The following is a 20803-nucleotide window of genomic DNA, read 5'->3' as shown; positions in this document are numbered from 1 at the left end:
TTCCATAAGTAGTTCAGGGGAAATCCTAGCATTCAAATGGGTATAAGTTTGCTCTGCGAACCAGTCTGTGAGGGGTTTGAGGGGAGCTACAGATTTACCTCCATTTCATAAACAATGCTTTCTCGGTTCTTGGAAATCACAGGAATGGCTGTTATCTCGAGGTCAAACCTAGTGATAAGAAATTCTGAGGACGCAACCCCTTGTTTTAACTATAAAAGGGGAATGATGCCCACTTACCCACTGAATAAACATCACTGTGGCAATCCAATATGGATTACAAAATGCTTCGATGGTTTAAAAGAAGCTATCAAACTTAGTATTAGTATGAAAAGCCCCGCCCCAATTTATATGTTAAAGCAGCCTGACATTTTCTATGACGATTTAGAAAAGCAAAAAATCGTACCTTTTCCTTTTTTGGTAGCTTCGGCAGCTTAGACGGCTCGGAAGCTCTTGGCATTAGTGACTTACTCTGCCTAACAAGAGTAGCCCATTTGGAATTTCTCCGATCAGTGTCCTCGAAGTCACTCATATGCCAGGCAAAAGAGGCACGACTCTGTTTTCCTTGCATATCCAGGACATGAGGTTTTGGTTGCCTGGAACAGGAACACATTGATTGGTTCTCAAATGGTAAAGACCTAGAAACAAGGCCACCGGTTTTCAGATCATTGAGATTTGTCTGTTTTTCTAGTAATTTAAGATGATTCTAGCCATGTGGCTTGGGAAAGCAGAAGACGTGACCAATTCCGAGAAGTTTCTGGACTCTGGCCACTCTACATCAGCAGACTCCTAGAGATCCAAAGAACTACCCCCAAGAGCGACACTTGTCTAGGAAGCTTGTTGATGAAGGCTCTACTGTACCATGGTGGCCCTATGTCCCTTCAGAGCCTAGCATGGAAGATGCTGTGAAGTTGAAAGTGATACGCTAAGGCCGAGGCATCATGAGACCCATGTGATCTCCTGAGGGACATGACCTGCCCATTTTGAGGTCTCATGCACATTCAGGAAATCACCAGCTTTTCTAGTCCAAGCTCTGGCTTTGGACTACATTTTAGAGGAAAGATCTAGGCTTCTTCCTCTTGCCCTGGTGAGATCTTTGGCTAAGTTCTAACAACCCTAAAATAGAACATTATCTCAGCCCTGCCTTTCCATTATCAAAGGCTGGCTCTGGGGAACAGACAGAAACAGAATTGTAAGGGTTGGGATTTGCCAACGTGTTTGGAAAGCTGTTGTTGTTTAGAGAGCCTCTTGAGACTTCTTATTCACCATCTCTCAACCTGGGCTGCAAGAGCCCCTTAGAGACTGCAAAGTTCTCTTTCTAGAATCCGAGACTGTGAGTTTCCAAGGTCTTGGACCGTGATTTGTGGGAGATTTGCATCACTCTTCACTCATTCAAGAATCTACAGGCATTTTCTATATGGCTGGCACAGTACAAGGCACCGTGAGGACCAATAGTAATAAGACAAAGTCGCTGTTGTCATAGAGCTTATATACCTGTGGGGGAGACAAACACCACACAGATAAGTGAAATACTTGGGAAGTTCTAGGTAGAAAAATAAAGGCAGATGAGGAGTAGAAAGTCTTGGGCATGCTGTTTTCATGAGGTTAGACAGGAGAGGAAGAGGTAATGTGTGAGCAGAGAGCTCAGTGAAGCAAGAGTGTGAGCAATTCTCACAGCATACAGAGGTCAGGCAGTTCCTTCCTGCTCCTGAGAATCACAGAATTCCTGTGCTGGGAGGGAAGTGATCATGGGTGTCTCCAGCAGACCCTCCCCTGACATCCCATCATCCTAGAAGAAAGTCCAAACTCCTCAGCGTAGCATACAGGGGAGTTTGTTGTTGCTGATTGATTTTTGTCTGCTTTAATTAATTGATTTATTTAGAGACAGAGTCTCACTCTGTCACCCAGGCTGGAGTGCTATGACACAATCTTAGCTCACTGCAACCTCTACCTCCCAAGTAAGCGATTATCCTGCCTCAGCCTCCCGAGTAGTTGGGATTACAGGTGAGTGCCACTATGCCTGGATAATTTTTTTATTATTATTTTTAGTAGAGACAGGGTTGTGCCATATTGGTCAGGCTGGTCCTGAACTCCTGACCTTGTGATCCACTCACCTCGGCCTACCAAAGTGCTAGAATTACAGGTGTGAGCCACTGCCTGGCCTGTCTGCTTTCTTTTTAAAAATGGTCCTGCTGGGTGTGGTGGCCTGTAATCCCAGCACTTTGGAAGGCTGAAGCGGGCAGATCATCTGAGGTCAGGAGTTCGAGACCAACCTGGCCAACATGGTGCAACCCTGTCTCTACTAAAAATACAAAAAATTAGCTGGGCATGGCAGCACACACCTATAATTACAGCTACTCAGGAGGCCAAGGCAGGAGAATCTCTTGAACCCGGGCGGCAGAGGCTGCACTGAGTCGAGATCAAGTCACTGCACTCCAGCCCTGGGTGACAGAGTAGGGGGGGAAAAGGTCCAACCCCAGTGGATCCTCCTGTCCCTACTCTCAGACACACACAGTCCTTCCTTGTGCCTTTGCCTTCACCTCGAGCTCCAGAGAAGCTGCACTCTGAGACTCAGCCTTGCTTCAATTTCCTTCTGCTTGTGATTCTCTCTCTTCCTTCTTTCTGGAAAGCTGCAACTAAGTTGGGGCTTTCAACATCACCTTTTCCATGAAGGCTTTTCTTATTCCTGTCATGCAGCAATTTTTCTCCTTTAATAGCACTATTTGACTTTTTTTTTTTTTTTTTAAGACAGAGTTTCACTCTGTCACCCAGGCTGGAGTGCAATGGCACAATCTCAGCTCACTGCAGCCTCTGCATCCTTGGTTCAAGCAATTTACCCACCTCAGCCTCCAAAGTAGCTGGGATTACAAATGTCTGCCACCACGCCTGGCTAATTTTTGTGTTTTTAGTAAAGATGGGGTATCACCATGGTAGCCAGGCTGGTCTTGAACTTCTGACCTCAGGTGATCCACCTGCCTCGGCCTCCCAAAGTGCTGGGATTACAGGTATGAGCCATCACGCCTGGCCTGACTTCTTCTGTGGAAAGTACTAGAATTTTATTTTATTTTATTTTATTATTTTGTGAGACAGAGTCTCACTCTGTCACCCAGGCTGGAGAAAATAGCTGGGGTTACAGGCACATGCCACCATGCTTGGCTAATTTGTGTGTGTGTGTGTGTGTGTGTGTGAGAGAGAGAGTTTTGACTGACTTTGGCTTAAGCAGGATTCCATTTTAACTCAGTGAAAGCATTAAGTTTTTAATTTGGTGGAAATAACCAAATGACAACACTCCTCTCTACTCACGGAAGCTGGATTTTAGTTGCAGCCTGGGGAAAATATTAGCCAAGGAATTACCCAGGACCTACGGATTCAAGCCTTGTCTTCGTCCTGCCCCAGCTTGAATGTTCTATTGGTGGAGATAGCTATTTTTATTTCAGGTCAAGTTTGAAGAAAATAATTTAAATTAAAAAAATGTTCAAAAACAAGTAAGTAAAGGTTAAGCTGCATGTGTACTTTACACAATTTTAATATCTTTTAAAGGCTATGTGTCCACATGGTGCTTCTAAAATTGAAACAGTTAGTCTAGAACATTTTTTGTGTTTATGTAAAACTCTTAAGTAAATCTAAGAGGTCCTTGTTTTAACATGTAGGCTATTTAAATCAAAAACTTGTGGAAATGCAATTATATTGTGTCATATAATTCAGCTCAAACTTTTAAACATTCTCTTTAGAAAAATAGGAAGAAGTCAGTGCATGGTAAATTATGGTTTGTGTCTGATGTTTATGTTGATATGAGAGATTGAATTTCTGTTCCTTAAAATTTTCCGTCCAATATCAACTGTGATTTCATATTGCATTGAGTGCTATTGAGCTAAACATATTTAGATCTTTTTCCAAAGGTCTTATTTTCTGATACTCCATTGATAACTTAGTGCAACTTTCAAGATGACTAAGTACACCCAGAGGAGATCTTAGTAATATTACATTTTTCATCTTAACAAAAATGGGCAAGTCAGACTCAGAAAAACAGATGTTTTCTCAGGGAAACAATGATAGAATTAGCAGACAAGGATGTGAAACAGGACTTATAAATGTTCTCCATGTGTTTGAGAAGACAGAGCGAAACATAAGCATGGTAAGAAAAATAAAAACTAAAACCTGCCGGGCGCGATGGCTCACGCCTGTAATCCCAGCACTTTGGGAGGCTGAGGTGGGCGGATCACCTGAGGTCAGGAGTTCAAGACCAGGCTGGGTTTTTTTGTATTTTTAGTAGAGATGAGATTTAACCATATTGGTGAGGCTAGTCTCAAACTCCTGACCTCATGATCTGCCCGCTTTGGTCTCCTGAGGGCTTGGATTACAGTTGTGAGCCACCATACCCAGCCAGAATATTCTTGAATTCCTAGCTCAGCAGACTCTCTCCCTACAAATTCAGTGCTCCTGAAAAGACCCAGAGTGTATCTGTTTCATCACTGGCTCCCCAGTGCCATTACCCTGCCTGGCATATAACTGACACTCAACTAATCTTGAAGAATGGAAAATGAGGGAAGGACAAGGAAGATCAGAACCGAGTGATGAGATGCCTGCTCCCCTCCCACTCCCTTCACCTCCACCTGCTCTACAGCCCCTTTCCCCTCCCTGCAGGGAGCTATGTAGGACCAGATACCTGCGGTTCAGTTTAACTGAGTTTTGTTATTTACAAGTACAGATGAATAGCTAAAAATAATTTCAAGGAAGTTTAAAAGGCAGGATAGCTGATGATGAGAATGTAAGCAACAGATATTGCTTATAGTTCATATTAGCTTGATTAACGACGCATGGGAAAACCATTTCACACAAATGTCACCTTTTCTTTACCATGTTATACAAGTAACTATATAGAAGTGTTTAGAAAAGAAAAATCCTTGCCCATCTTTAGTCTTCACTTAAGTGCTAAACTATTTAATAACCTTGTAATTTAAATTCAGTATCTCCTAGGTCCCTGAAATTGGGATCACCAGAAGCAATAGAAAGTTAGAAATTAGATGTAGTTCAAAGATACTAAAGGTTTTACAACTATACTGGCCACATCGACTATGGGCATTTACCCACACTATATTGATCTTTCAGATGGGCCCCAACGTCTAAAGAGACAAACCAAGGAGGAGAAGGTTTGGCTCCAGTTGGGTCATGAGTGCCAGGCCTGGGTGATGGTCAGGTGTCAGGGGCACACACAAAATAGCATCAAACACATGCATGCGCCACGGTGAACACCACCACCACCACACATTTTTAGTGCAACATTCTTACTACTTAATTATTACAATAAATAGGCCCCCTAGGGTCACATGCTTTTCTTTCTTTGAAACAATCTGAAGCTTATAGAAAAGTTGGAAGCACAGTACCAAATCTTCTTTTCCCGAACCAGTTATAAGTGTGTTGCTGACAGGAGACCCCTCATCCCCAAGTACTTCAGTGTGCAATTCCCACAAACAAGGACATTCTACAGAACCTCAACATAACTGTCAAAAGCAGAGAAAATTGAAAAGTTAACATTTTTATATTACTAACATCAAATCCTCAGACACCACTCAAGTTTGGCCAGGCATCCCAATAATGCCCATTTTGCAAAAGGATCTCGATCAGAATCACAAGTTACATTTAGTTTTTATGTCTCCTTCGATCTGGAACCATTTCTCAGTCTTCCTGTGACTTTCACATAGCCTTGATACTTTTGAAGAATCCAGGCCAGTTATTTTGTAGATGTCTGTCACTTTGGGTCTCTTATGTTTCCTCTGGGTTAGATTCGGGTTATGCATCTTTGGACAGGAATCACACAGAATAACCGTAGTTTTGAGTTGTCCCATTACTGATGACATTCACTTAGGTCATTTGCTTAAAATACTATCTACCAGAATTCTCCTTTATCCTATCACATTTCTTGTTATTAGTTTCTAGAAAAATACTTTAAATTTATGTAAAAATCTCATCCCATATCAAATGTGTTACTTGTTTAAGTCGATTTATTTCAGTATGGGCTCATGGTTTCCTGCCTTATCCAATAAGTAATAATCCATCACAAACATTTTCATTTTGATGCTCAAGTTATCCCAGATTTGGCTAGTAGAAGCCCTTCAATCTGCCTTCTGTGTCCTTTTGACATGTCCCTGTCAATCTTCATAAACTTCCTTATGTTTTGGCACAAAAGATGTTCCATGGTCATCTTTTCCCACCTCAGCCCTGGAATAATCCATTTTATGAAGGGACTTCTTGGAGGCGGGGCCTGGTGGGGGGTGATTGGATTACAGGGGTGGTTTCTAATCATTTAGCACCATCCCCCTAACACTGTCTCATGACAGAGTTCTCACAAGATCTAGTTGTTTAAAAGTGTGGAGGCCGGACACAGTGGCTCAGGCCTGTAATCCCAGCACTTTGGGAGGCCAAGGCAGGAAAATCACCAGAGTTCAGGAGTTCCAGACCAGTCTGTTGAACATAAGTGAAACCCATCTCTACTAAATACACAAACATAATTAACTGGGCATGGTGGTGCATGCCTGTAATCTCACCTACTTGAGAAGCTGAGGCACAGGAACTGCTTCAACCTGGGCGGTGGAGATTGCAGTGAGCCAAGATCATGCCACTGCACTCCAGCCTGGGTGACAGAGTGAGACTCTGTCTCGGAAAGAAAGAAAGAAAGAAAGAAAGAAAGAAAGAAAGAAAGAAAGAAAGAAGAGAGAGAAAGAGAGAGAGAAAAAGAGAGAGAGAGAGAAGGAAAAAGAAAAAGAAAGAAGGAAAGAAGAACGAAGGAAGGAAGGAAGGAAAGAGGAAGGGAGGGAGAAAGAAAGAAGAAAAGAAAGAAGGAAAAAGAAAGACGGAAAGAAAAAGAAAGAAGGAAGGAAGGAAAAAGAAAGAGAAAAAAAGAAAGAAAGAAAGAAAAGGAAGTGTGTAACACCTTCCCCTTTGCTCTTTCTCTCTCTTGTTGGCCATGAGAAGACATACCTGCTTCCGCTTTCCCTCCATCTTTAGCCATGACTGTAAGTTTCCTGAGCCCTCCCTAGAAGCAGCAGCCTGTACAGCCTGCAGAACCATGAGCCAATTAAACCTCTTTTCTTTATAAATGACCCAGTCTCAGGTGTATCTTTATAGCAGTGGGAAAAAAGACTAATACAGAACTCTAGTTCCTTTTCATGGAGAATGGTATTTAGAAACCAAGATCTCGATGTTAAGCATTCTTATTGCTCTAGGGGCAACACTGCTCCTGTGTCACCCCTAGACAAAACTAGTTTTTGTTTGGAAAATTCTAGTTTTCTCCCTTGCCATATTTATAAATTTCTTCTACTACAGTGATAAACATGGCTCCCATTCCTTTTACATATTTACTTACCTGATCTGTCTCCTTGACTATAAGCAATTTCCCAATGCTACTGCCATCCCTCTGCCTTGTGTATGCCTTGCTCACACCACTTAGAACCCAACATCCCAACTCAGGATATTCTCCCCAGCAGACCCCTTCTCACCCTGCTCTGGACCACCACGGTCTCCCAGTTTCCCACTCTGGGGCAGGCAATCACTTTGCCAGGCTGTACCTAGTAGCTCTAAGACTATATTGTCGGGGAAGGGGAGAAGAAGATGGTGAGATATTTCTGAGACATCCCCAAATGTCTGGAAGAGGATATTGTATATATCTGCTGATTAAATAAATTGATTTTATATCACTAGATCCAGATTGTTCGATCATATTATTTAATCGTTTTAGGTCATTTTTAAATTGAGATATAATTCATGTTATTGAACCCACACACATTTAAGTGAACAATTAAGTAGGGTTTTCTAATATTCAAAAGATTATACAATCGCCACCACTTAATAATTTCAGACATTTTCACTATCCCCAAAAAGATACTTTGTATTTATTAACACTCAGTCCCCATTCTCCCCTTCCTCCAGCCCCTAGCAACAACTAATCTACTATCTCTATGCATTTTCCTACTGGGGACATTTTATATAAATGGAATCATATAAAATGTGGCCTTTTGTGATTGTCTTTCAGTTAGAATAATTATATCAAAAATTGTCCATGTTGTAGAATGTACTACATTCCTTTTTATGGCCAAATAATATTTCACTGCATGAATATATTATAGTTTGTTGATGGATATCTAGTCATCCCAGCACCATTGTTGTAGAAAGTAAAAAGTTCCTCTTCCAAGTTTCCCTTCTTAATAATAATAATGAATGTTAGAAATAATAGTTTCTTTTCAAGACTAACTTTCTTCAAAACCTTCTTACTTTCTGCTAGTAACTCATTATTAACTCTATTTTATGTACCTGTTAGATGTAAAGGAGTAAGTACATTCTATGTCCTTGTACTTTAACCAAGATATTTGTGCTGGACATGCTCCCAGGCATGTCCCAGCTCACAGCCTATGCCTGTTCCTTCTTCAGAAATGTTATTACTTTTCTAAGTCCTTTTGTGACCAACTTCCTCTCTTCCTTTGTTCTCCATTGCCTTTACCTATTTAGGAAAGTTTTAAGTTGTTAGCCAATCTGCTTTAGCTTAGACTGAAGTCCAGCTCCAACCAATGGAGATAGGACACAGCAGTGAAGATCCAACGTGTAAAGAATAAATATTCCTGCCTTTCCTTTATTCAGTGTGCTCTCATGGCAGGATTGCTGATAGGTAACACCCTTTCTGCAGAAGGTAAAATTGCCTTGATGAGAAAACATTTTGTCTGAATGCTAACTTTTGCTGTTGGCACCCAGGAACAAGCATTTCTAACAAAACAGTGGCCCATACAGGGACCCATTCCCCTCTGGGAGCACTCTCTGGTTCTCCTTCATGAAGAGATGTGCCCTGCTGCCTCACTGCGGTGGCCTCAGGAATAAGGAATCAGGACCCACCTGATGCAAGGAATAAACCCAAACTCAGCAGCATGGGGAAAACACTTGCAGTGTTGCATTGGCCAGGCAACTCTGTGCACAGACCAAGGTAGGAAATGTCAAAAGGGGATCACAAAGGACTTCCTTGGTGGTCAAAATTCTGGAGGTTGAGTGTGGGTGTCCATGTGTGAGTTTGATGTGAGTGGCTCTTCTCTGAAAGATCTGTGATAGTTTCATACAGCCTAGAGGCCAGTCAGGGCAAAATGAATGGACCTGAAAGTTCTGTGACCATTTCATATAGCCTAAAGGCCAGAGAGGTTGAAACGAAAGGAAAGGAGTGAAAGAGACCTCCAGAAGTGGGGCGGGGATAGTTAGAACTCTCCCTGTGAAAAAGAAGGACAAGCCTCTGAAAAATGGGATAGGCAAGAAACTAACTGGCACCCAGTATGGAGACTGTTTCTAAAAACAGGGATAGGTAAGAGAAGCCACAGGAAAGATGGTGAAGTATTCCTTGGAAAATACCAAGGAAAGAAAAGCCGTGGGGTCAGTATTCTTTAGTTGAGGTGTCTTAAAGGTTACAAATAGGTAAGAAATCCCCATTAGAATATACAGGACCTTAAGGAATTAATAATAAAAGAAATTAAAGAGTTAATACCCCAAATCCAGAATTTTTTTTTTTTTTTTTTTTTTTTAGATGGAGTTTCACTCTTCTTGCCCAGGCTGGAGTGCAATGGTGCAATCCCAGCTTACCACAACTTCTGCCTCCCAGGTTCAAGTGATTCTCCTGCCTCAACCTCCCAAGTAGCTGGGATTACAGGCATGCACCAGCACACCTGGCTAATTTTGTATTTTTAGGAGAGACAGCATTTCTCCATGTTGGCAAGGCTGGTCTCAAACTCCCGACCTCAGATGATTTGCCCACCTCAGCTTCCCAAAGTCCTGGGATTATAGGCATGAGCCACTGTACCTGGCAGAAACACAGAATCTTATCTAAGCATTTAATATACAGCAAGGGAAAGACCAGCAAAGAAAAAAGAGAAACTAGGAGAGGGACAAAGTAAGAAAAGAAATCAAAAAGAGAAAGGAGAGGAAACGGCAGATGTGGAGAACCAGAGAAAGAAAGAGCACAAATGAAATAGAGACTTAAGGAAAAGATCCTATGAGTCTGGCAAAAAGAGATTGGGACAGAAACAAAGATTATAGAGACAAATAGAAGGAAAGAAAAAGAGAGAAACTGGAAGAGACAGAGATCAGAGAAAGACACAAAGGGTAAGACAAAGGAGAGAGAGAAAATAGGAAGAAGAGAAAGAAATATTAAGAAAGTTATAGATAAGAATGCACCTTTAATAAAGGCAGCTATAAAACAAAGTAAGAAAGTTCGGGCATGTTGAAGATTGTCTGTGAAAGTCATGAAAAATGTTACAAAAAGGAATGGGCTCAAGTGATCTTGCCACATCAGTCTCCTGAGTAGCTGGGACTACAGGTGCATGCCACCATGCCTGGTTACTTAAAAAAAATTCTTTTTGTAGAGATGGGGCCTCACTCTATTGCCCAGTCTGGTCTCAAGCTCCTGTCCCCAAGCCGTCTTCCTGCCTTGGCCTCCCAAAGTGATGGGATTACAGGCATATGCCACCAAACCCAGCACAATGTTTGACTTTTAATTTGATTGTTCAGTCCATTTGCACTTAATATAGTCATAGTCATTGATTTGGTAGGATTTATATCTGTAATTTTGATATTTGTTTTCTATAAGTCTTAAATATTTTTTGTTTCTCTATTTCTTCATGTGTTCTTTTGTGGCAAATAGATATTTTTTTAACATTTTAGCCTTGCATTTCATTTAAATAGTACACTATTTTAATTTCCTTGTTGTATCTTTTAGTATGTGATTTTGAGTTACTTTCTTATTGGTTCGCCTGGGGATTATCATTAATACCTTATTTCAAAATAATCTAGTTAGTTAGGATTAATACCAACTTAATTTCCATCATATGAAAAATTTTGCTTCAGTATAACTCCATTTCCTCTTTTCTCCTTTGCTATTAGTTTCAGACAAATTACATTTTTCTAAATTATAAGCCTATCAACATAATTTTATAATTACTGTTTTATGTAGTTATCTTTTAAATCACATAGGAGAAAAGAGAAGTTACAAATCAAAAATATATTAATATTGACTTTATAACATACCTATGTATTTACCAGTGCCCTGTACCAGTGCTCTTTATTTCTTTATGTGGATTTGAGTTCATGTGTATGGCCCTTTCATTTTAGTCTGAAATATCCTCTTTAACATTTCTTGCAAGGCAGATCTGCTAGTGAAAAAAATTTTCCATTTTTGTTTATCTGAGAACATCTTTTTCATTTTTGAAGCACAGAAGCATAGTATTGCTGCATACTACAAATTGCTGCATACATAGAATTCTTGGCTGACAGTCTTTCCTTTAACACTTTGAATATGTCATCCTCTTGCCTTCTGGCTTCCATGGTTTCTGCTGTTAATTCATGTAAATCTTATTGAGGATCGCTCGCTCTCTCTCTCGCTCGCTCTCTCTCTCTTTCTCTTGCTCTCTCTGAGTTAAAAGAAGTCTCACTCTGTCACCTAGGCTGGAATGCAGCGGTACAATCACAGCTCAGTGAAGCCTTCGCCTCCCATGTTCAAGTAGTCCTCACAACCGCAGCCTCCCAAGTAGCTAGAACTACAGGTGTACACTACTTTGCCTAATTTCTGCATTTGTTACAGAGACAGAGTTTCATAATGTTGCCAGGCTGGTCCTAAACTCCTGGGGCCAAGGGATCCACCCATCTTAGCCTCCCAAAGTGCTGTGATTACAGGCATGAGCTACCATACCTGGCTTTTTTTTTTAAAAGAGACTGTCGCCTTTTTAAAAGGACTATAGTGGGATCATAGCTCACTGCAGCTTTGAACTCCTGAACTCAAGTGATCCTTCTACCTTAGCCTCCTGAGTATTCATGACTATAGGCATGCACTACTATACCCAGCTGAAGTTTTTATTTTTATTTGGATAGAGATGAGGTCTGACTACATTGCCTAGGCTGGTCTCAATTCCTGGCCAGGCCTGGCCTCAAGCAATCCTTCTGCGATGGCCTCTCAAAACACTGGGATTAGAGTCATGAGCCATGGTGCCCAGGCTTTACTAAGGATCTCTTATTTATATGATAGTCAGTTTTCATTTTTTACTTTCTAGATTCTCTGTCTTTACCTTTAAACAGTTTGACTATGATGAGTCTTTGAGCTTATCTTACTCAGAGTTTGTTAAACCTCTTGAACATATAGATTACTGTTTTTCATCAAATCTGGGAAGTTTTGGCTATCATTTCTTCATATAGTCTTTCTTCCCCTTTCTCTATTTCTGAGATTACCATTTTTCTATGTTGGCACACTTGATGGTATCCTACCATCTCAGAGGCTCTGTTCATTTTTCTTTCTTTTTTTTTTTTTGGTCACTTAGACTGGAATAATTTCAATTGACCTATATTCGAGCTCACTGATTACTTTTTGACAGTACAAATCTCCTCTTGAGTTCCTCTAGAAAATTTAGTAAATTCCTTATTTTTTATTATACTTTTCAACTCCAGAATTTTATAAGTGGGGTCTCATTCTGTCACCAGGGCTGGAATGCAGTGGCATGATCTCTGTTCACTGCAACCTCTACCTCCTGGGTTCAAGCAATTCTCATACTTCAGCCTCCCAAGCAGCTGCGACTAGAGGCATTGCCACTATGCCTGGCTAATTTTTGTATTTTTAGTAGAGACAGGTTTCACCATGTTGCCCAGGCTGGTCTGGAACTCTTGACCTAAGGTGATCTGCCCGCCTTGGCCTCTCAAAGTGCTGGGATTACAGGTGTGAGCCACTGTGCATAGCCCAGAATTTATTATTATTATTATTTTTATTTTTAGACAGGGTCTGACTATTTTGCCCAGGCTGGAGAGATGTGGCCCAATGTCACTGCAATCTCCGCCTCCCAGACTCAGGTGATTTTTGTGCCTAGGCCTCCCGAATAGTCGGGACTACAGGCACATGCCACCACGTCCTGCTGACATTTGTATTTTTAGTAGGGATGAGGTTTCACCATGTTGGCTAAGCTGTTCTCAGATTCTTGACCTCAAGTGATCTGCCCACCTTGGCCTCCCAAAGTGCTGGAATTATAGGTGTGACCTAGCAACTTCAGAATTTTTTAAATGATTGCTATCTTGTTATTGATATTCTCTGCTTGATAAAATATTTTCATACTCTCCTTTAATTCTTTAGATATGGTTCCTTTAGTGATTTGAACATATTTATAATAGCTGATTTAAAGTCTTTGTCTGGGCTGGGCATAGTGGCTCATGGCTATAATCCTAGCACTTTGGGAGGCTCAGGTGGGTGGATAGATTGAGGCTAGGAGTTCAAGAACAGCCTGGCTTCAGGTAGAAATACTGGGTACAATTTTTCTTTCCATAAAGAAATAATATATCTGTTTGTGCAGTGTTCTTTTAAGGAAGACAATTAAAAGTCTTAACACTAAACAATTTCAAGAATCGTATGTCAGATCTGGGCACAGTGACTCATGCCTGTAATCCCAGTACTTTGGGAGGCTGAGGCAGTTGGATCACTTGAGGTCAGAAATTCAAGACCAGCCTGACCAACATGGTGAAACCCCATCTCTGTGAAAAATACAAAAATCAGCCATGCACAGAGGTAGGTACCTGTAATCCCAGCTACTCAGGAGGCCGAGGCAGGAGAATTGCTTGAACCCAAGAGGCAGAGGTTACAGTGAGTCAAGATCACACCACTTCTCTCCAGCCTAGGTGAAAAAGCAACACTCTGTCTCAAATAAATAAATAATAAAGTTTTTGTTTGGTAAATCCAACGTTTCCGTTTCCTTGGAGATCGTTTCTATTGACTGTTTTTTTACCCTGTGTATGGGCCATTCTTTCTAATTTCTCTGGGTGTCTTAATTTTTTGCTTTTGGCAAATGCCCATGGGATAGAGCTGTTCACACACAGTCAGGTCAGACAAAAACAAGCCCTGAGAATAAAGTTTTTCAAGAGATTTCAAGACACGTCAAATATGACCTGTCTTTGGGTACAGGGCTTCTCAAAGAGCTTCGAATCTGTGTTCAGCTTCCAGTGACTGGTAAGCTACTGATGTTTACAGTTTCCGTGGATGTGAAGCTGTTGATTTTTAAGGCTGCCATGGATTTAGGAAGAGATGAGAATAGCGCAATTTCAGATGCCACAAAAATCACTATTACCAAGGTTCGGCCATGTTTCTCAAATAAATGCTCCAAGAATTGCTGCAAGCATTTGGTTCATTCCCAGGGGTGTTGTTGTTGTTGTTGTTGTTGTTGTTGTTATTTATTTATTTATTTGAGATGGAGTCTCAGTCTGTTGCCAGGCTGGAGTGCAATGGCGTGAGCTCGGCTCACTGCAACCTCCACCTCCCCGGTTCAAACGATTCTCCTGCCTCAGCCTCCCAGGTAGCTGGGATTACAGGAGTACACCACCACACTCAGCTAATTTTTGTATTTTTAGTAGAGACAGTTTTCACCATGTTGGCTAGTCTGGTCTTGAACTCCTGACCTCAAGTGATCCACCCACCTCAGGCTCCCAAAGTGCTGGGATTACAGGCATAAACCACTGTGCCTGGTCTCCAGTGTTTTTAAGAAGGTGATTTTGACAATTTTTGCCAGTGATCTTATTTCCTTTTTAGAGGAGCATATTTTTGGAGGTCCTTAGTCCACCATTCCTAAAGTGCTTTCCAAATGGAATCACTGGCAGATGAAATGGAGACTCACTATTTAAAGGAAAAAACTTCCTGTTCTTTTGTTTCTACTTCTTCATTTACTTCTCCTTCATCTGCTGAAGTTGTGCCTTGGGTTACCATTACTTCACTGTAATGGTTCTTACCCCCGCCAACAGCAACCTCTCTTGTATCTGTCAGATCAAATCATCTCTTTTTAGATTTTCCAATATGGCTTCCCAGAAGCATTTGTGGTTGTTGATATCGCCTTCTTCTTAGAAACCCTTTGCTCTTGAGCTTTTAAAACTTTTCTATGTCTCCCTTCTTACTTCTAATATTATTTCATCTATATTTCTTTTGGAAGAATCTTTTATTCTTCCTGCTCCTTTACCATTGGTATTTTCTAGAATTCTACCCCCAGTTCTTACCTCTTCATACACTGCCACTCACCTCCAAGCCAGGGAATAGTATTTATATCCAAGGATCCAACCAACATCAACATATTGATGTTTAAATATTTTACTTTCAGTTCTTACAATCTAGACACAAATGCCTGATTTTTTACTGGACCTAGCACAAGGATATCTCATCACTGATAATAATAATACTTTCTAGTATATCTTGAGACATATGAGGTTACAGACACTATGCCAGTTGGTTTATATGTATTATCTCTAATCTTTGTAATAATTTTATATGATAGTTATTACCTATTTTTTTACATATTCAAGATCAGACTGCTGAAAAGCAGGAAAGCTGGGATTTGAACGCAGGAGTTGTTGCCTTCCAAACCTATGCAATTATCTCGTCTATAAAACAGGAACAGGCTAGGTACAGTGGCTCACGCCTATAATCCCAGCACTTTGGGAGGCCTAGGTGGGTGAATCACTAGAGGTCAGGAGTTCAAGACCAGCCTGGCTAACATGGTGAAACCCAATCTCTCCAAAAAATAAAAAAAAATTAGCCAGGTGTGATGGTGAGTGCCTGTAATCCCAGCCACTCAGGAAGATGAGGCATGAGAATTGCTGGAACCCGGGAGGCGGAGGTTGTAGTGAACCAAGATCACACCACTGCACTCCAGCCTGGGTGACACAGCAAGAGTTATTTAATACAGCAAGACTCAGTCTCAAAAATAAAATAGGAACAATACTGTGATACTACTCTTTATGAGGATTAAATGAGTTAATACTTACAAAGCATTTAAAATGGTGTTTGACCCACAGTAAAAATTTATACATGTCAGCTGTATATTGTAGAATGCTGCCTCTCAACTTATCTCCCCATCTCTCTGCTTTCTCTACCCACCTGTCACCCCTCAAAATACACTCTCCTTTCTGTCTTCCCTATTTTGGTCAATGATATCACCATATACTCTGCCACCCAAGAGAGACATATCAGAATTAGCTTTCACTTTTACTTCTCCATTCCTCCACACATAGTTAGTTGCCAAGTCCCACTGAGTCTTTCTTTAAGCTATCCCACCACCCCCAGCTCTCTAATTCAGGCTCCCATCATCAGGATGACTGTAGTTATCACTTATCTCCCTCGGTCTCTCCTTCCTTAGCTCCATTCATTCAGCAGTTTTCTATACTTATTATATATCAGATATTCTTTCTAACATATGATTTGATTATATCACTTCCTTACTTAAAAAATTTAAAACAACAGCTCATGGCCTATTCAAATTAAGCACAAAATCTTCAGTGTGGAATTTAAAACACTACACAGTCTGTTCCCTGTGCTGCAATTTCATCTTTGCTTCCCACCACACTTTCAAAACAATACCCTGTGTTTTATCCATGCCAGACAACCTGCCATTCCCTCAAGACATCACGATGGTTCACTCTTCCGTGCTTCGGTTTATGCAATTCCACATGGCTGGAATTCCTTTCCTGCCCCCACCTCCACACTCTTCTTTTAATTTCCCACACAGCCTTGAAAATGCAGCTGAAGCGTTACCTGTCCCACAAAGCATCCCTCAGTATCTACCCACCTGCAACACTGGGACACAAAGATTCCCTCCCGTCTTCCCCACAGACCATTGTTCATACCGGTGACACTTAGGGTTGTCATGTTGACTCCTGCCCTCAGTAAATCTGTGATAAAGGGAAGGAATTGTTCCTTATGTTTTTGTATCTTCAGCATCTAGCAGAATTCCTGACATAGATCACATTTTCTGACAATTTTGCTTGCTTCTATAGTGATACCAAAAAAAGAGTGTTTTTTCTATCTCTGGCGACAGAAATTGTGACTATACATGATAAAGGGTTTGGGGTGTGGTGGAACCGATTTTAAATAACAAAACATATTTAAATTTTCCTTAAAAATTGTTGGTTATTTGAGAAATGACCAAAATTTTCCTAGCAGCCTGAACAGCAGGGAAATGGAGTGAGATGATAAAATAGGCTTCAGCCTTCAGGGAGGAAAGGACTGGCTGTGCCTTGCTTATGTAACTGTCTAAAACCAGTGGGACAAGCTCGACTTTCATTTTCACTCCTTTGCCAGAGAAAACACTCCAGATGGTTGAAGAAGGGACCCTCTGAGGATGCTGCCAAGCTGGGTCTTTGGTCTTCCACCTTCTTGTGACTCGAGCTGGGCCCACAGTAGCGTCCATGTCAAACCCTTTGATTCATGACCAAACAATTCAATGAACTCCCGGTATGTTGACAAAATAAGCAGCTTGAATAAACATGTGGACTGAAATGGATGAAGCCAGACAGTTATTCTGGATAACTGGCCACCCAGCTTCAGTCCTGCCCAGGAACAATCCTTATATTCTTCTCTTTGGCATTCAGACCCACATCTTCTGGATATTTTCTGGTTGACTAAAAATAGTTCTAATAAGTGGTTAAATTACTGTCTTTTTGGATTCCAAGATTAAAGAAGAAAATTACTGTTTGCTGAAGTTCCAGTGAGTTACTCTAGTTGCCTAATATAAACCCCAGAAAGAGTCATTCACTTGAGTTTCAAATAGAGAAGTGATGTGGAAACTTCCTTTGGGACTTCAGCATTTTCCTTGAAGCATCAGAATGTGATGTAACTCTGTGTACTCGTGTACTTCAAGCTTGTGAAGAGGTCTGGTGCCATATCTGCGCTGTGACTTAAAAGCACGACTACCTGTTTTCTCAGCAAGCTGGTTTCCTTCAATGTTTGCTTTCTCACAGTGGTACCAATTTCTGCTCCTTCCATTTCCAAAAGTACTAAAAAGCCATTGATGGCACATGGAAATTTTTGAGAAACACATTTAGAAACCATTTGGCAGGATCTGTGCTTTCTGGGAGAACAAGCCTTCTTTCCCTGTTATTTTCTCGTTGGAACATTTGCAGGAAAACAAGACCTCTGCTCTTTAAAGATCTTTTTTGTGTGTGATGGTGTAGTCCACACCTACAGACAGAATCTTCCAGGAAATCACAATTAGGACTTTAAAGGGCTACATAGGTGGGGTGGGTGTTACTGCTGACACAGTCAGCCACATATGTGGCATGATGTCAGTGACCCTGGCTGCCTGAGAAAATACTCCCTTTTACCCTTCTGTGCTCCTGTTTATTCCAGAACCAGAGACCAGGCCTCAGTGCACACAGCTAGGAAGGGTACTCTAAGGCATGATCAGCTGTCCTTGAGAGAGCATAGTTTGAAGGGTTATACCACAAACGAGGAACAGGGTAAACCGAGACTACAGTTCATTTTAGACATATCATCACTGAGCTGATCCAACCTTATTTCTCACACATTAATCTTCCTTTTCTCCCTGCTGCCACAGAATCATGCATAATGTATCTTATTTGCAAAACATTTAATCTTAATCCTCTGGGAGAACGCTTATTTAATACTAGATCAATAATTGTCATGGAGATGATTAAAAACCGAAAGTCATCTTTATATATTATAGTTGGATGAACAAATACAAATTTTTTTCTTTGTATTTGGATGAACGAATGAATATACAACCATTTTAGCTATTATTAGTAGAGAAAAATTTAAACGTTAATGGAGTTTACCCAAGGATAGTTGATGCTTGGGAGATTCTTGGTAAGTGCAACAGCAAGGGGCTTATAAAAAGCAGCAAAATTTTAGTGATCAAAATCCACAGGAGCTTACAGAGACTTATCTAGACATGGTTACTTGTTTTATTTGCAGTCTGCCGGATGCTGGGAAAATTGAGGTTCTACCTCTGAATGTTAACATCCTATTTAAAATAAAGGTCCAAAGTAACATTCAACTGATTAATCAGGACAATAAGGATCCAGAAGCTTTCCATCTGTTTCTCCGAACTTTAGACATTCTTGGCCAAAGTTATTGAGCAAACACCAATTACGTGTTCAGCCATGTACCAGGTCCTCTGGGAACCCACAAAGAAAGTGAAAAGTCTATGTAATACAGACTCATGGCAAAAGACACAAACATTAGTATATGCATAAACAATAGCTAATTTACTGCTATACCTGTACATGAGTGAAATGGGTACTAAAAGATTATCTGATGGCAATAAACTTCCAAGGATAATCAGTTGTTCATAATGAAATATGAAAGTTAATTTTTTATACCAGCTTAAATATTTTATTCTTGCTCAAGAGTTTCTACCCTCCTAAAATAGCAAAAATGTTTATGATCATTAACAATTCAAAGATTAATTTATGAAATAGGTCTGAGTATCTATGGATAAAACTATTTTGCAAAAATGGGACAGAATTAAGTTTCTAAACAAAATTGGATCATCCCACACTCGTATGCTAGCTACACTGTCTCGAGATCAAAACTAAGTCACTCCCTAAAGAAGTATTTGAGAAAGCCCAAGACATGTCATCCCAAATTGCCATTATACCTATTTCAGACATATTAATATTGCTTGAATGCCATTGTTAAAAGGCAGACAGACATAACAAAATGTAAACATATTTATTTTTCCTTTAAGAAGGAAAAGCCCACTCTCTAGGGCTCTCCTCTGTAAGGAAAGCATCGAAAAGATTACGCAGTTCAGCAAAATTACACACACCATATGCTTCAAACCTCAGGTTGTGACTATTTTGGTTTGATTTATTGCTTCAGTTTCATAGGAAACACAACCACTTTACTTGAAAGCCTTGTTAAATATTCTACCACTATTCCAAAGAATTAATTGAAACAAGAAAGGTCTTACATTACCCTAAGTGAACACTTTTTCACTAATTTGCCAGATTGCCTTCCCAAGCTCCAGAATGTGAAAAATGCCATCCTTGCCATAGTGATGTCACCAACATTGCTGGTTGCCCTTATGGGCTCCAGCTGGGCTTCTAGTTACACCAGCCATGCACTCTAAATCAAGCATGTTGTCTTCCTGGGCAGAATAACATACTGCCAAAGGTTACTGTTGCCAAGAGTTTGTCCATGATGTAGAAATACACAGAGTGTTTATTGATTTTTGCTCAGTATTTTTAAATGATTTATATGGAGTAATGATCACATCAGGTTTTCTCGTGTACACAGCCCCAGAGGCAGCTGTCCAAAATCTTACCAGAAATGCGGTCTATTAGATCATCTAGGGCTACCTATTAGAAGAGTTGAATGTAATTCCTGATGTTCCCAGAGAGGTGGGAGATTTTATGTAAGACATTCAGGAAGGTCTGCCGATTCCAGCAGCTTGGGGCTTCTGAAACTAAATCAAGTCTAGTTTCTCTTCATGCTGGTGCTTCCTTGGCATCACTTGCTAATTTATACATCAGAGGACAACACAGGGAAGGAAGGAGGACAGTGTTTCCGTGAGCTGATTGGTAGCAACTGGAGTGAAAGTTCTTTGGGAGAGTATAGCAGTATTGACTCAGTTTAATTTTGGAAAAGTTTATCTATCCAGATGGTAAATCGTGACATTTATTAACTAAGAATAAAGTTGATACAACTTATTTTAGTTACTTTGCAAATTTTAAATATACAGGAAAAAAAGACAAAATAGCATAAAGAATCACAGAACTAATTACTCAACTTCAAAAGTTATCCATATATAGACAATCTTATTTCATCTCTGGCCTACTTACTAATCCCCATCCCATCATCTATTTTGGGTTTTGGGGGGCATGAGTTGGGTTTTGGGGGGCAAGACTACCTAGTTTCTTAGGGTGGCCATAACCAAGTACCATAGACAGGGTGGCTTAAACAATAGAAATGAATTTTCTTGGAATTCTTGAAGCTAGAAGTCCAAGATCAAGGTGTCCACAGAGTTGGTTTCTC

At 40.5% G+C, this 20803-nt stretch overlaps 1 protein-coding gene across 1 annotated transcript in view; it reads right to left on the bottom strand.

Annotated features, from left to right (window-relative positions):
* Window positions 1-290: 290 nt before the first annotated feature.
* The window catches only part of SPMIP2 (sperm microtubule inner protein 2), a 119552-nt gene continuing 99039 nt past the window's right edge, over window positions 291-20803 (bottom strand). Inside the window, exon 4 of the mRNA XM_003927931.4 lies at window positions 291-593. Coding sequence (XP_003927980.3) covers window positions 320-593 — 274 coding nt within the window. The 3' untranslated portion in view covers window positions 291-319. The remainder of the gene's footprint in view (window positions 594-20803) is intronic.

Source organism: Saimiri boliviensis, chromosome 3 (assembly GCF_048565385.1).
Source record: "Saimiri boliviensis isolate mSaiBol1 chromosome 3, mSaiBol1.pri, whole genome shotgun sequence".
NCBI lineage: Eukaryota > Metazoa > Chordata > Mammalia > Primates > Cebidae > Saimiri > Saimiri boliviensis.
Note: the sequence above shows the minus strand (reverse complement) of the source record. Positions and strands in the feature narration are given on the sequence as shown.